The sequence below is a fragment of the Strigops habroptila genome, chromosome 10 (genome assembly GCF_004027225.2).
Source record: "Strigops habroptila isolate Jane chromosome 10, bStrHab1.2.pri, whole genome shotgun sequence".
Taxonomy (NCBI): Eukaryota; Metazoa; Chordata; class Aves; order Psittaciformes; family Psittacidae; genus Strigops; species Strigops habroptila.
Window position 1 is genome coordinate 18,608,739 of NC_046359.1, and position 15,797 is coordinate 18,624,535.

At 39.5% G+C, this 15,797-nt stretch overlaps 1 protein-coding gene and 1 long non-coding RNA gene across 11 annotated transcripts in view; one reads left to right on the plus strand and one right to left on the minus strand.

The window, feature by feature from the left end:
- Window positions 1-15,797, minus strand: part of PLD5 (phospholipase D family member 5) — a 175,053-nt gene that overhangs the window by 8,076 nt on the left and 151,180 nt on the right. For 7 of the 10 annotated variants that reach the window (XM_030499799.1, XM_030499805.1, XM_030499806.1 and 4 more), the window contains 4 exons: window positions 12,478-12,675; window positions 8,475-8,614; window positions 6,283-6,448; window positions 1,713-1,827 (listed from right to left, as the gene is read on the minus strand). In XM_030499799.1, the coding sequence (XP_030355659.1) occupies window positions 1,713-1,827; window positions 6,283-6,448; window positions 8,475-8,614; window positions 12,478-12,675 (619 nt within the window). Of the gene's footprint in view, window positions 1-220; window positions 1,527-1,712; window positions 1,828-6,282; window positions 6,449-8,474; window positions 8,615-12,477; window positions 12,676-15,797 lie in introns of those variants that run through there. The other 3 variants (XM_030499803.2, XM_030499800.1, XM_030499802.1) reach the window with 3 other exon arrangements.
- On the plus strand, window positions 164-527 carry LOC115613822. The gene is made up of 2 exons (XR_003993534.1): window positions 164-208; window positions 393-527. It is a non-coding gene; the product is annotated as an uncharacterized LOC115613822 (long non-coding RNA).

The following is a 15,797-nucleotide window of genomic DNA, read 5'->3' on the forward strand; positions in this document are numbered from 1 at the left end:
AATAGTTTAAAGTAGACGGGAATGCTGAACCAAACCAATAGGTCTTTTACAAGTTACCCATTGATAGATACTATTTCAGGAAAGAAAAGCAGGTTTTACTGCTTTATGCCAGTTATTACTGCCTTTGTTGAAATGTAAGGTAGCGAATGAGCATTCCAGATCCTGATGATCACAAGGAAAAGAGGTTAATTGGATTAATGGAGAACAGGTAAACCAAGTGTTTCAGTTACTTCTTTTTATTTCACTAGAACTAGAACTATTTAAGTTGTACATTTACAACACATGCAGTATTTTGAAGAAAAAAATGCTGTTACTAAAGGTCAGCTTTTAAAACAACATCTGAACATACATAAACATGAAGATATCTGAGAAATTTATTCCTTCTATTTCAGTATCATTTCAGCTACTTCAGCAGGAAATCTTAAAGAGTTCTGAAGTCGTCAACAATGGTAACTTGAAGCCTCATCGTAAGGGACGTTTCTTCCTATGCTTTCAAGTAAAAGGTGTATCAGGTCCTTAAACATGTATTTGTATTGTACACAGCTTTGATTATGTATTTCTTTTATTTATATGTAAGGATGTAAGGGACAATGGGAAATTAAAAAACAAACTCAGCTAAGAATCCGTGCTGTGTAGACAGGTTAAAAGTTACTGAAATTTTATCTGGCTATTGGAAGGAATTTAAAACAGATTCAAAAAATTATTGGGGGGGGTGGTGGTTTGTAAACACAGTTGGGAGACAAGATGAATAAGCTGCACTATTGGAAGTGAAAAATAAGATTTGGAGAGGTTGAGAGGGGGGCAGGTGAGTGGGTGTGCTTAGAGCCCAGCAAGGTGAGCTTTTCAGAGTAGCTCTTGGTTGTATCTCTGCACAACTTGGGATTCTGCAGCTCCGCTGTGTGGCATGGGCATGCTTCTGGGCTGCAGCCTTTGCATTCCCTCATTGCCTCTGCAGTCGGCTGGCTTTAAGCCCTTTGCAGTGAGAGTGAGGAAGTAAGCTAGTAAAGCATCAAGCTGCAAACATTATTAGAATGCATGTCTCTCTCTTGGCTTTTATAAAATCTCATGAGTTACCTTTTAGTTTAGTAGCAGTTTTCTGATCTTGCAGCTCATGCACAGCTCAAGCAGTCAGATTTTTTTAAAAGGAAGTTTTCAGCCTGCATTCAGTAAGCATTTGATGGATAATGAACTTTTGCTAGAGACCTTACTTAAATATGCCTTTAACCCCAATTACCATTTAGATCTGTACCTAATGTTAGGAGGGTGTCTGAAATGTCATGGCAGTAAATAGAATAATACTTCAGAAGGTGAGGATGAAAGGCATCTGTACAACAGTGTTTACTAGGATTGACTATAGCTTTAGTAATAACATGGGAAGTGGAGAACAGTCCATCTTCATTGGACTGTAGAAACCAGAGAATATGTTAATAAGCCAGTTTATTCCTACTTCATAAAGTATGCTGTATTTGTGTTCTCAGTCCTCTTTTTAAACACTGAAAGCAGACTTGCTTTCGAGAAACTCATTCCTGGGAGAAAGGGGAGAAGTTTTTAAATGGAACAAGCTGAAAGCTCAGTTTCCATCCAGGTTAGCAAAGAAATTAACTATTACTTTAACTTAACAAGTATATCAGCTGTAGATTCCTCATTTACAAATGAGTGTTACTTCAGGCTTTTGGCTATAAACTAGAATTTCTTGAGATGGGGTTACTTACCAATGTATGCAGCTCCATCAGTCACCATATATTTGTTACGATTTAATTTGGGAAGGGAAGTGTTCTTCTGTTCTTTAAGAAAGCACGCATTCTCTTCCTCAAGGTCAAAGAATTTCTGCCATAAAATAGAATGGACTGCAGGTTAGTAAGAACTGTTCTATAATGGACAGAAAAAATATGGTCTGTTCTCTACTCTTTATTGAAAATGAGTTAGTACTACAGAACAGCTTGAGTTTTTATAGCCAAGCATTAATTTTAATAAAACACTACACATCATTGTATTGCTGAGTAAGTTCTCATAGTTTATAATACTTGTTATGCCTTGGAATTCAGAGCTATACAAAGCACATGGTTCTTGCATGCTAAAAGCAATAACAGTGCCAGGTACTAAAGACTCTGGAATGAACAAAAAAATCCCCATCTTCGTGTTCTGCATGGTAAGAGCCAGGAACTTTTCTTTAGCTCATTTCCTTGATCATTGAGTGAGACTGGGGTTTGAAGTCTGCTTCAGGATCCAGATTGGCAGGCACACCAGCAGCTGAATGAATACCTTTATATTCACATTGCAATTTCCAACAGGAAACATGCTGATTTCAGAAACTTAGAAACTTCTCAGGATTAAATGTGATATGGAGAGATCAAATTTTCCAGACAACAAGAGGAAAATGCATCTGTTTTACCCTAAAGGATGAAGTCCCAGTAAGATTTTTTAATTTTTTAGGGTGTTTTTGTTTGGTTGTTTTTTTTTTATTTTGGAGCTATATGTACACCATGTCTGCGTGAGTGCCAGACAATGAGATTTTCCAGTACAAATGTAAGTATTGTTTGTTTCATCAAGGAAAGCAATACCTAGACAGAGATTCTAAAACCAGAAGCAGAGAGTAACATGTTGAAGGAAAATTAAATATTTAATGCATGACTGGGAAACTGTGATTGAGGTGGTGGTGTAGATGCTCAGAACAAACCTAATTCACAGCATATCCCTGGTAAAAGTAATGGGCTATACACTGCACCTACTTAAGACATCCAAAAATAGTATTAGAGAAACGCCACCCCAGGACTCCATGATCATTCTTGGGGGTCTGTTTTCTCCAATGCAAAATTCATTCCTTGAACTCAGGCTTTTTTTGATACAGACCTGGAACAAATCTTTCTAGGTTATAAAGATGACTTTCAGAATAATATTACTACTTTGAAAACCCAACTGTAAAATACTGAATTCATTATTGAAACGTAGTGATCTCTGTGGCTGACTACATCGTCAGCTTGATTAAAACTCAAAAGAGTTTGTGTTTTTTTCAGGGCCCTGATACTGGTACTATGGTGCAGACTTATGATGAGTAACTGTCAAAAAGTTGTTTCCATAAACAGTCTCTGGATTTTGTATGTCACTGCATGCTTGCTTACTTGTTATCTTGCACAGCTTAATGTTTGTCATGAGTTCAAGTACTAGCAGAATTCCAAATACAATTTTTTTGAATTCAAAAGCAAGCCAAACAACCTGAACTGTTTGAGTGATTGCTTCATAAAGGTCACTAAAAAAGATTATTCTATGTAAAACTGTTACCTATCTGTCCTGTAAGTGAGATTTATCATAGAACCACAGAATGGTTTGGGTTGTAAGGGACCTTAAAGATCATCTAGTTTCAACCCCCCTGCCATGGGCAGGGGCACCTTCCACTAGACCAGGTTGCTCAAAGCTTTGTCCAGCCTGGCCTTGAACACTGCCAGGGATGGGGCAGCCACAGCTTCTCTGGGCAACTTTTTCCAGCGTCTCACCACCCTTATAGTAGAGAACTTACTAATATCTAATCTAATTCACATCTAACTAAGCTGCATGGAGAAATTGTATCTTTAATTAAAGATTTTTAACATCACTACACTTACAGCATTACACTTTTTAAAAAAATTAGAACAAACCATTTTAACAGCTGTAAGGGAGTTTACTAGACAACATCAAGACTGTGCCTGAGGAACTGCACTGCAAACATGTGCCCAGCACAGAAAGTAGGGGCACTTGGCAAGCCAGAGATGGATCTATATCTTTCTGAAACGGTTGTGAATTTTTGATAAAGCCAGAAGAAAATGATCATGTTTTCCTGGCGCAACAAAATGGGAACGGAGACAGGTGTGCACAGGATCTGTGGACACATGCACAGCTGATGGACACTTAGGGTGTCCCCTTGATGGACAGCTGGGGCATCCATCAAGGACAGGACTCACACAGGGATGAGGAACATACTAATATTGCAAGGAATAGTGTAAAATGTGCAAATGGGTAAAGTATTCAATGCTAGAAAACAAAACAAGTTGTCATCTTCCCAGTGTTAGGAAAATTAGCAAAAATCTACATACCTTCATGTAAAAATAGTCAAGCACAATAATCATATAAGCTTAGAGTCGTCAAATTGAAATAGATTCAGCAGATGTGCTGAATGGAAAAATCATACGTTAGTGTTCTGTTTGTATTATAACTTCGTAAGAGAGAAAATTTCAGATTCAGGAAGGAAAGAGAAGGACTGAAAACATAACGTGCTCTCCGCCAACAGCAGAGAAGCTATTTAGTGCTTGACAGTACAGATACCAGTAGGGAAATCCATCTGCCCTCACAAAGACGATATGCACATGTACCTTAGATGAGCAACTAAACCAGCACTGGCATTAAGTAGCACAGCCTAACATTCTCCAACATGTGCCTTCAGCAGAAGTACTGCGTTAATAATACACCACCTTCTGCTAACATTTCATTAATCTTTTCCATTCTTATTTTAGGTGTTTAGAGCTTTAAAATTAAATTAGTGCTTAGGAGAAAAGGTTTCATAGTTAATTCATAACACTTTGTTTGAATTTGTAACTTACAGTTCTCAGTATTTAAGTTTTTGTGTATAAACATATACAACACGTCTGCATGACAGTATTTTCTGTACAGAGTTTAGTTTGACTTTGTTTGCTCATACCCAAAGGTGAACCAAAAAGGAAAAGTGGAATTTTCCAATAATTCAAAATATTTAAGTTGAGTTTTCACCGTGTTATTGTGTTCCCCCGCACTCCTGTTTTGTTTCACTTTGACCCTAGGTAGAACAGATGTCAAGACACAGAAGAAATGGAGTTTTTAAAAACTAGCGCTCATCTTGCATGTTTTGTGAGGTAAAGGAGTGTTGTGGCAGAGCCTGTGCACAGTTTCAGCCAAAATCAATCAGATACCATTAAACTCCGAGCGTTGGGCTATGACTCGTACCAAGGCTTATTTAAGGCAGTGACTTACCCAGTGTGTGGAACACGTGATGCACAGCACAGAGGTCACTGAGGTGCATTGTACCTTTACAGCTATTTAAATCTGAGGCAGTCTCATTTTTTTACTGGAAGTGGTATTTGTATTTTCTACCTGCAGATAGAATATCTGCCTAAAGAGATGTCTAGATTTTATTTTTTTTTTTCCTTTTAGGATTTAGTTCTTGACAAGATAAATTCTGTACTAAAGATTCGGCCTGCTGTAGATGGATATGAGTATGTAGAGCATTAGGTGCCACTTAGATAAAAAATTATTTTGAATACATAAATAGAATTTTGATGATAAATACAGAACAAGCGAGAAAATACTTGAAGTGGCTTAAGCAGTGTCAGCCATGTATGGGCTTTTTGACTTAAAAACCCACTTTATGCTGCTTCTTACCTAGGGAACTTGTAATACAGTGTATGTTGTAACAAAAATCCCTATTTCTAGACATGCATAAGTATCACTTTGTGTGTATAACACTAATAGTACTTGGGTTTTACAATTGTAGATTTTAAAATGTAAAAATGATTTAGTGGATTGTCAGTTTAAGAAGTCAAATAATTCAGCAGATTAAGACAGTTAGTTATTAAAAAAAACCAAACCAAAAACCAACAGAAAACCAAAACCCCCAAAAAAACAAAAAGAAATTGATCCATGATGAATTGATCCAAGATGGCTGATGGCCAGTGTGCCTCAATTCCATAAAACTGAACTGTATCAAGTTCAAAGTGGTACTTACCAGACACTCTTTTCTCTAGTACAAATGTAACAGATACGGTATTTCTCACTTCCCTGTATTGCATCTCTAAAGTAGTCACATAATGGTGTTTCTAGTCTTCACAATTCTGATCTGTAGCCTGACTTTAATGTAAAATCTTCATTATTTTTTCTTGTACTTTGTACTTGACTAAAGTAGATGCTTGCACAGCTGAACAATAAGGTTACATGAATCCCAACTAAAACACGTTTTTGTGCAGTCACATTTATCAGCCAGTATAAACAAGACATGACCACGATTCACTCTGTTAGCTTTGCAATAAATGACCAGATGTAGTGTTTTACACAGGCTGTCCACCACGCAGACTGCCTTTTGGCATAATTCTGTTGTTTTAATTTCTATAGCTGTTACTACTAGGAATAAATTCAGTTTGTTATGTTACATTTCCTGTATTATTTAATGCAATTTAAATGCTTTGATATTAACAGAAAACACCTCCCAGTTGTGAAGTTTCCTTGTTTTTTGGAGGGGAGGATTTGGGAAATATATTACAAAGCAATATGGATTATACTTACAACTTTCAAACTACAGCTTGGAACTTCAGTGCAAATAGCTTTCAGAGATGAAACAAAGTTAAAAGTAAGGGGATCTGTGTCTCTTGAGAAACTTATGAGAAGTCGTACTTTAATACTTCGTAATACTAAGGCTTCTCTTATCTTCCCATCTAAATATGGCCAGTACCTGTGGAGAAAGAATACAATATATTCAGAGAACTTACTTAAAAATATCTTGGATGTCTATGCAGCCAAGTCTAGACATCATAGAGAAAATAAAACACATGTGAATTTCATTTTCTATTTGTTGGAGGAATACTGTTCTCATTTAAAGGGATTCTCGCTAAACAGATTTGCCAGCATCCCCTTTTTGTGTCATTCTGCCCTGCACCAAAACTGTCACTGTGGGGACGGTGAGGTTGAGCACATCTTCCATGTGTGCAGGGACAGGGAGAGCTGCCAAAACACTTCCACAAAATGCAGGTACCTTGACTTCCTGTAGCTGGGAAGGTTACTCCTCTGTCACTGTGAGAGCAGTGGAGCTCTTGCGGTGCCAGAGAACCTCAGGACGAGCTACAGCTAGAGGGTGCTGCTTAACCAGGCCAGGCAGAGGGCCAAGAAGAGTTTACTGTTGGTTGCACAAGTAAGGAAACAGGAACACTGCATCCCTCCCTGACTCCCTTTTCTTCCTCCATACGGGGACCATACAGGCTGGGGACTGAAATGCCTTCTGTAACTTCTTGCTTGGGAAAAGGAGAGCTGCTGCTATGCAGGGTGCTGGCATCCTTCAGCAGTAGATGAAGATGGGTCATTTAAGGAGGATGCTACCTTTTTTCCTGATGAGGACTGCAGAAATTCTGCCATGAATGGGATGCTGGCATCCATGGTGCTATTCTCACAATCCCTAGTTAGCTTTGAGTTTCTTGACCTTTGGTGGGAGCAGGTCAGGACAGGCAGAATTAGACAAAAGAAGACACATTTTCTTTATTCCAGCAGCATCAAAGGCATTCGGCCTAATGAAATCTGAGCTCCACAATGCCAAAAAATAACTTACAAGTGAGAACTGGGAGCTGATAAGGTAGAGAAGCTGTGGCAGTGGCTCTAACACAAAGCCATGCTGTAGGGAAAATGTTGAGGAATTCACACAGGTGGCTTCCCTGGATCTCCCTAATCCAGTAGATTTCTAACTTTTTCAGACATGAGAATGGAGGAGGAGTGTAGGGAGATAACATCAACTGCAGTACTGTAACAGTTCTGCTAAGATCCTTTCCAAGATAAAGGAGAAATGTGAGGGATGCACTCTGAAAGTTCCTACAGCTCTACTCATGGTTCACTGTGAGAGAGGCTGTGCAAAAAGTTTACTGGGAAAATTATAGGGTTTTTTTGACAAATTTGAATGAAACATCTTTAATTATGTAAAACTGGAAAAAAGCACATAACCAGATGTTTAGTTCCGCTTAACTATTCAAAGTGCAGGGATGGAACGATAAGCTTTGGTAGATGCTCAATTTGTTGTGTTACTGAGAGTCAGAGAGACCACTCGATATTTGCCTTCTGAGTTGCATGGTTTATTACACTGTGGCTCCAGTTTTGGGCCATGAGTACTTTTTTATGGTCCATACAAACAGGGTCTTTAAAAATTACTTGGTTTTGTTTGCTTTTAGCAACACTCAGTTAACCAAAATGTCATATAATTGAAAGGTAATCTATGCTGAATTTGGAATTTATATGCCTTTTTCAGTGAAATAATGACATCTCTCATGTTGTATACAAGAACTCTCGTTATTTCTCTTTTAACACAAACACACACTCATTCCCTCATTGAATATCTGTATGATACTCATAAAATGCTAGCATTTGTGGTATCAAGATAGTGAATATAATAGTGTAAGAGATAGATAGAGGATTTGTGTATAAGCAGGTTCTTGTATTCTTGGGTCCCAATCACTTCCAGATGGTCAAACTAGACAATTCCTGTTCTCCTTTGATAGGCAGATCCAAAGCTTAGGACCCAGAACTGGAAATGTCTTCTTAGGTCCCAATTCTGCTCCCATTTAAGTCAATGGCAGAACTCTCACTGATTTCAATAAGAGCAGAATTGGGCCCCAAGAAATTGGTCCACAGTAGTAACTAAATGAACCTGTGGGTTCATTTTGTCCAGCAGACTTTATTGGCATTATGAGCACATGCTAGTCCTGGACATGGACACTCACCGTTTAGCATTGGTGTCAATGACGATCGGCAAGTAGTCCATGACAGCTATGTATATAAACTGTTTCGCATCATCAATAACACTGTATATAGCCTCAATATCCAGGACTCTGTCCTTTGGGCAGAAGAGTTTAGGTGAATTCTGTGAAAGAAAAAATTCAAATATGGCATTTAAAATACATTCTTTATTTTCTCTTCCTCTCGTTCTTGAGATGGCAAGTAGTATAATTTATTTTAGTAGAGAATATTAACTGATACCTTCAACTGTCTTGCTAGAATACTCAAAGGTACAGAGGAGAGGTATTTGATTAACTTCCCCTGAAAGCCTCACCATTTAGATGTAACTGTGGGTAAAAAGTGGAAGACACAAACTTGAAAACATCTACTGTCATCAAACAAACTCTCCTTCAAGTTATATTTCAGAGAATTTTGTTCCAGAGACTCCCAGGACTGGTAACTATTAGAGTAATATCTGTGTGCTTGCTGCACAAGCCTGATCTATCACTTGGGACCAGGGATTACGTCTTACTATGTCAGTCCTGTTTAAAGTTCTGTGCTCAGTCACTGTCGCTGGGAGATGCTGCAGTTTTGCAAGAAACTGATCTTTAAAACCTACCTTCAGGTATAAATTAACACCGGTAAGTTGTAAGGCCAGCTTTCAGCTTTTCTGCCTTGTGTCTAGGGCTGTCGAATGTGTCAGTCGGCAAGGTGAAGCCAGCAGGAATCGCCCATCTGCAGCAGAGAGGCCCAGGACTTTCTGCTCTTCTGCCTGAGCAGGGAGAGGGAAGTGGACCTCCCTGCCAAGGTGCTTGCGGGCAGCAACACAGTTCCTGGGAGTAGAGGTTGTTAAAGGCACCTTACCGAGCTACAGCAGGTGCCACTTGTCCTTTCCTTGAGAGCTGGACCTGCCAGACCACTGCCTTCCTGCTGCTGTATCACCTCACCTTTGTTACCTGCTTGGGTTGTAGCTGAGGCCTAGATCAGTGTGTTTGCTTTAGATCCTGGGGTTCTGATCAGCCTGTCTGTCTTTCCATACGTCTATCACGGTGGTTTCCTAATCTTAAGGACTTGCTACAACTAAGTTCAGCAAATACTCAAAATTAGCTGTAGCAAGATTTCAAGACCAATATTCCAGATCCATTGCTGAACACTAATAAAAACAACCAAAACCTCTTATGTTTTATCAGCCAGTCTGGGAGATGACTCTGTTGCCAAGCAACACTAAGCCATGATTCCTGAGTATAACAAAAAAAATCAGTGACTGTGTGTTGTGCTTCTTGTTTTATACAGCACAAATATTGAAAGTGAAGTATGTTTTCAAAGAATGAGTTGCGACTTAAGAAAAAGCATACACTGATTTTGTTATATATAATTTATGTCTATTATCTGAAACTTTTAGGCTACTGCATGGCAATTTTGTTCTTACACTCTTACTATTTTCTTGAGTAGAAGTTTTAAGTTACAGAACAGCTAAAGAAAGGAATTCTTATGCTTTGTCTTTTTCAGATGCATTCAATATAAAGACTGGAAAGTGAAAGACCTTTAGAAGACGATTAGAAGAAAAACTTCTGTTAAAGCTCTCACTGTAACACTTGTGTTTGAGCGTTCCACTTGTTACCCTGTGGCACAGCCAACCCCTCCTGTGGTCAGTGAACATTTTAGTCCTTTTCTCCATAGCAGTTCTATAGTACTTGCTGTTCTGATCAAATACCCATTTGATACTTCTCTTCACCTGCCAGAGCAGGTTGTTATTCTCACTGGGTAACAGTACCTTGCCATGCCCCTGCTCAGGGGGCAGACTGAAAGGGAGGCAGTGTGGGGTTGGGGGAGCGAGTGGTGCAGCTCTGGGCAGGCATGGGCAGCACTGCGATGGCAGGAAGTGAACTGCCTGGCTTGTGGAGACCTTGTTCTTCTCATTAGTTCAGGAACAGATGGCATTTAACATTTGGTCCACCAAACCAGTCCAGTGCAAGTCCAGGAGCTGCCTTTCAGAGCAGCAGGCTAGCAAACATCGAGAACTTGCTAGTAGATGAGGAATTTATTGAAGAGCTTGTTTCCAAGCAAGGAAGAACCAGTCCAACTGGCTGCATCTACAAATTCAGGTAGCTCCTGAGGTTGGACTTCACTGATCTGAGCTTCTGAGTACTGGTTTTCTGAAGTGGAATTTCAAGAAGAGGCTTTTGTTGCCCACACAAAAGGAAAATGCAGATTACATGGAGGAAGTAAAGGTTCTGCAAATGCAAAAGAGCAGTTTTTGTAGAGCATCTCTCCAACTGTCTTTGTCTAGGACCCCAGATTCCTTAAGTTGGCTGTACCCAGCTTTCCTCACAGTGTGCCACTCCAGGACTGGCTTTCAGCAGAATTTCTCCATTTCTTACAGATTGCTAAGAAGAGAGCAGGCGTTCATTTCACAGCTCCTTAGCTAACTGCCTGAAAATCAGTCCCTAATTTAAGCTAGTCCTTAAGACTCCAGAATCAATGGCATGTGTCTTTTCAGATGGCTATTAATTCTGGCTGTCTTCAACACTTCCACATGTTCACTCTAAACCAGCTCTGTCTTATAATTGATAGTAGGAGTGTGAAAAATCCTGGACAGCTGAATGTTGCCTGGCTCCCAGCAGGTGAAGATAAACCCTGCCCTGTATAACCACTCATCTGCACCAACATCCTGTGCTCCTACTGACTGTACAACTTAATAGTGTGCTACATGTCTTTGTTTAGATAGAACTGGCCACAAAGTGATGGGGTTTTGCCCCTTGCTTGTTTTATATAGAGCAGTAAACAACTTTTGGCAACTTCATTATATTCCTGGGTTTACTCTTGTAATTTCCTCCAAAATGAAAGGCACTTCACATCTTTCATCATCGCTATCGCTCTGTGTACTTTTTTCTGGTTTTGCTACATCACTGCCGAGATGGAGGAGTGCTCCATTTCTTTCCAGTAAAAATACATACACAGACAGTGCTTCCATGGGGATTGTTGCCTGAATTTTATAAGATTTAAAATGTAGTTTAAAAATAAAGCTAAAGTAGGTAATGTTCTCCAGAAGTATGAATGCTTTCACTGGAACAGGGTGAAGATAACTAATCCTTATAAATTACATGGATATCAAGCTTATTCTATATCATTTTAGATGTCTGATTAACAGATCATTTACTCCCAAGTCGTTCACCTTCTATCTACTAGTTGCAAATAAATAGCCTAATTTGAACGGCCCCCCTATCATTTTTTGCATGCAAGAGTAAAAGTGGTAAACATTACAGGGAAAAAGAACAGTGCTCAGATGAAATCCTGCAGCACCTTCAGGCCTGACAGATTGCTTTTGTGAACAATGCCACAGAATCAGAATAAAAAAATTAATTACTGTGATTTGTCTGTTCTGGACCACAAGAAAAGGCAAATAACTTCTTAAAAACCTTTCAGTTACAGACTTCCCCACAAAAGTATACCACAAAAGTTATTGGAATAACTTTTCCCAGACAACAGAATGATTTGGTTTTCCAGCATTATGAGACTATCAAACAAATTCTGTCTTACGTAGGTGACAGCTGTAGTGGTCTTCTCTCTATAGCTGACCTTCCAGTTGCTCGCATGAATCTCAGTTTCAGTAGCTGGTTTTGGCTAAGGACATAGCAGTAATGTGCAACTTCTTCACTTAGGGCCAATTTAGAGTATAGGCTCAATATACACCATAAATGTTCCCTTTCATGGAAATTACTTTCCCTGGTAATTTCTCCCTGATATATGCTTACAGAACACAGCATTATGATGAACTTCCTGCAGGGAACTGTGATCATCTCTTTATCAGTGAAAAGACATTTGATAACACTTTTGTAGATGCTACTAACGCCTACCTAACCTGGTCTCAGTACTCTGTTCTTCATAAAGGACAATATTAGGAGAATAAGATGATGTTAAATTTCTAGGCCTTCCAAAAATCTGATGGGTTAAATAATTTTCTTCTCTCCCCTCCCTTCCCTCTCTGCAACTCACTTCAGAACTTACCGATACAAAAGCTTCTGATTTTGTCTCGTTCAGCTGCAGTGTCAGTTTATTTTGAGTATCATACACTCCATATAGTCTCTTAGACCAACTTGGTGGTATTTTATTCTTGTATCTTAATGAGCTGTACAGGGCAAATATCCTTTGTAAATCCAGGACCAGGCAGCTACAGTTGTATACAATGACGCCAAGTTCCTTCATCTGTGAAATTAAAAGTTCATATCATTAGTGAAGTTTTGGCTGATGGATCTGTGGAATTAGGCAGCAAGAACGTAAGAGTGCCTGAGAGGTATCTTCCAGAAGTGTGCCTTGAGCTCAGCAGTAGTACTGTCGACTACAAGAATATTCCTAATGACTGTCTTTTAAAGGCAAACACATAAGCTAAATCTTCAAAGTCAAGAGTGGGCAAAAACTGTAACAAGGTTCGTACATTCAGTGCATGTCAGAGCTGCAGTGCATGTCAGTCCTGACAGAATAAAACACAATGGACTTAAGTTATTTCTCTGGTGGTGGAGGAGTACGATCCTCCAGCTTCAAATAAAAGGATGAAAAACCAGGTGTTTAATACTATCAGTTGCTAAATTACTGTGCTATTAAATCCAGCATGATCCAGTAAATAGCATACCCAATTAGGACACAAACAGGTTCTTAACTCCCCCATTTTGATGGAATGGAATTGCTGTCTCACCTAGGGTACTCCAAATTTCTGGGTGTCAGTCTCTTCACATGTGGAAATGGAGATAATGATACTCTTCTCTCATGAAAAGTACTCTGTAACCATCAACATTCTCACATATAAAGTATGAGGAAAAATAGCCCAAGTAAACACAGACATCATAGTACAATTAAATGCTTTAGCCTTCTACGAACACAGTCTCAATTCTCCATTTAAATAAAGGCATGTGTCCTGGTCATCATAAATCTTGTGTTGGCAGAGATTTCATTAATTGCACATCCCTAGTACTTAAGTTGTTGACAGAATTTCATTTATAAACATATTGTCTGGCTTCTGTAATCAAAGTGTAACCACACACATGCTCTCCCTTCGTTTGCTTTATAGTAGCTCAGGAAGGCACTGCTGTGGGCACAGATGCTACTGACCTCTCGTTATCTGCATTTCACACTAGTTCTGCCATCTCCAAAAATAAAGTGAGAAGAAGATCTGCATGCATCTGGTGGAAAACAATATGTAGAATAACTATGTAAAGGTTCCATGCTGGTTTCCTGCAAGCAGGCTCTCTTTGTAGCATATCTCAGAAGTCTGCCTAGCATGAAGAAAAAAATAAGGGGAGTACAAACTCTCCAGCATGTTCATCCTTTGACACGAAAAAAATCCCCACTGGTTATATTCCCTTAGATGAGATCTCCGCAGTCACATGGAGTAGTTTCTGGTGGAGCATATCTTTTTGTAAAGTCTGTGCAAACTCAACCCCACTGACGTTATCTCTGAGCTTGTTCCTGTGTAATTCTCCCTGACTGCAGATGAGAACTGCTCTGCAAGAGTGGGCAGAGCGAAGGACAGAATTGAACCTTCACTCTCTTTGTAGGGTGGGTGAGAGAAAACAACAAATCCCAATACCTCAGTGAAAAAGAAACTCGATGGGTTACCCCTTCTTCAGGTCTCCACCTGGAAATACCACATATTAGGTACCATATATACCATATATAAGAATAAACAACACTGAGCGATCTCATTCCCAAATATTTACTGCATAGTGGCAACTATTAGGTACATTACCTAATATTCTTACTGTCTAAATCAGAATACTTCTGCGAGCTTAATTCAGAAAAAAAAATACGGAATTCCTCCTGCACAACCTGAAATTTGTGGATACTTGGAAAAATACAGACTGCTTGCTGCACTGCAGGATTTCATTCATGGATAAGCCAATAAATTAATTTTGATGATAAATATGAATGACTCCAAACTATGCCCAACATCCTAGTCAAACAATCTATTTGGAATATGCTGGTAATCTTTGAGGACACTCCTGTATTCAGTTCTAGGCTGTCTCTGTACTCTATGCAGTGTTTGTCTCCAAACATTCTTAACTATACATTATCACTGTTTTCACTGTGTGCTGCCAATACTGCTCTCTTAATTGCCAGGCATGCCATTGCAAAGGACTTACTAATAGTATTCTGTTACATCTATCTGCATAATGCAGTTTCATCCTCTTTTCATGGCTGTTAGTTGATTCTGACATAATTATGTGGTTACAGTTTTCCTTTCATTTATCAGTCCCATTATTACTATTCCACTTTATCCTTTCCATTAAAAGTGGAGATAAAATAGTGTCCTGATAGCACGCCAAAAGCTGCCAGGATTGCATTTGCGTGAGCAGCTCTCCTCAGAGTAGGAGTGCTTGCTGTGTGTCCTCTCCCTGTGAATTCAAGGGTTGCCCTTCTGCCTAAGTGCTTCCTCATGTACAGAGAGAGGGAGGAAGCTGGGGGCACTAATGGGTTTTTTTTAAGAGCAGTGTTTACAGATCACCAGCTAGCCTGGCTGTAAAACAAAGCACTATCCGTGCCTTTACAACAGCCTCTCCTGTGAACAGAAGCACTCGGGGACCAGCCTGTTTTGCACAGGATCTTGACCCTCCTTTGGGAACAGGCGTCTGCAAGACCAGAGGTGGTGCCCTGGCTGAGGTTACACTCAAATCGCAGACTGGAATGAAGCCATTTCAAAAGATGTATTTACAGCACAGTGATGAACCCTGCATTGTGTCCTGCAGTTGGCTTCTCTGGCAGCAAGCACTGATCAAAGCTTTTACTGCTTCTGAAGCCATGATAAGAGCTCTCCCTGGTACATGATACAGACTGGGCTCTTCCTTTCCCGCTCTGAGAAAACACAGTTATCCTCTTTACCCAGCTGCCTGTTTTCATTAAGCCATTATGTACTTAAGTTCAAATTTGACTGAACCTGAAAAATAGATTCAAAGTTTTTGGACAAGGGCAGACAGCAACTCCAACGCTTATCATGCAGACCTAATTTTCTTAGGAAACCAGCTGGTCACCTCATGACCATCTTGGTTTACGTATATTACATCACCTTGAAATTAAAACAATACAAAGAGTGCACATGTGTGTGCAATAAAACCCCAGCCATCTCCTTTCTTATAGAACAGCCCCAATAGAGAGACCAAAAATACACTGTTTCAGAAGCATCTTCCACACTGAGCCTGTTTTTACTCCCATTCTCTGAGGTGAGAAGAGACTGCTCTTTTTCCAGTTAATCACAAAGCCTATCATCGCACGGTGGAGAGGGGGCAGCAAGGGTGTGCTAGTGACAGATTTAGTATGAAGTTGTATGTCATTGAGAT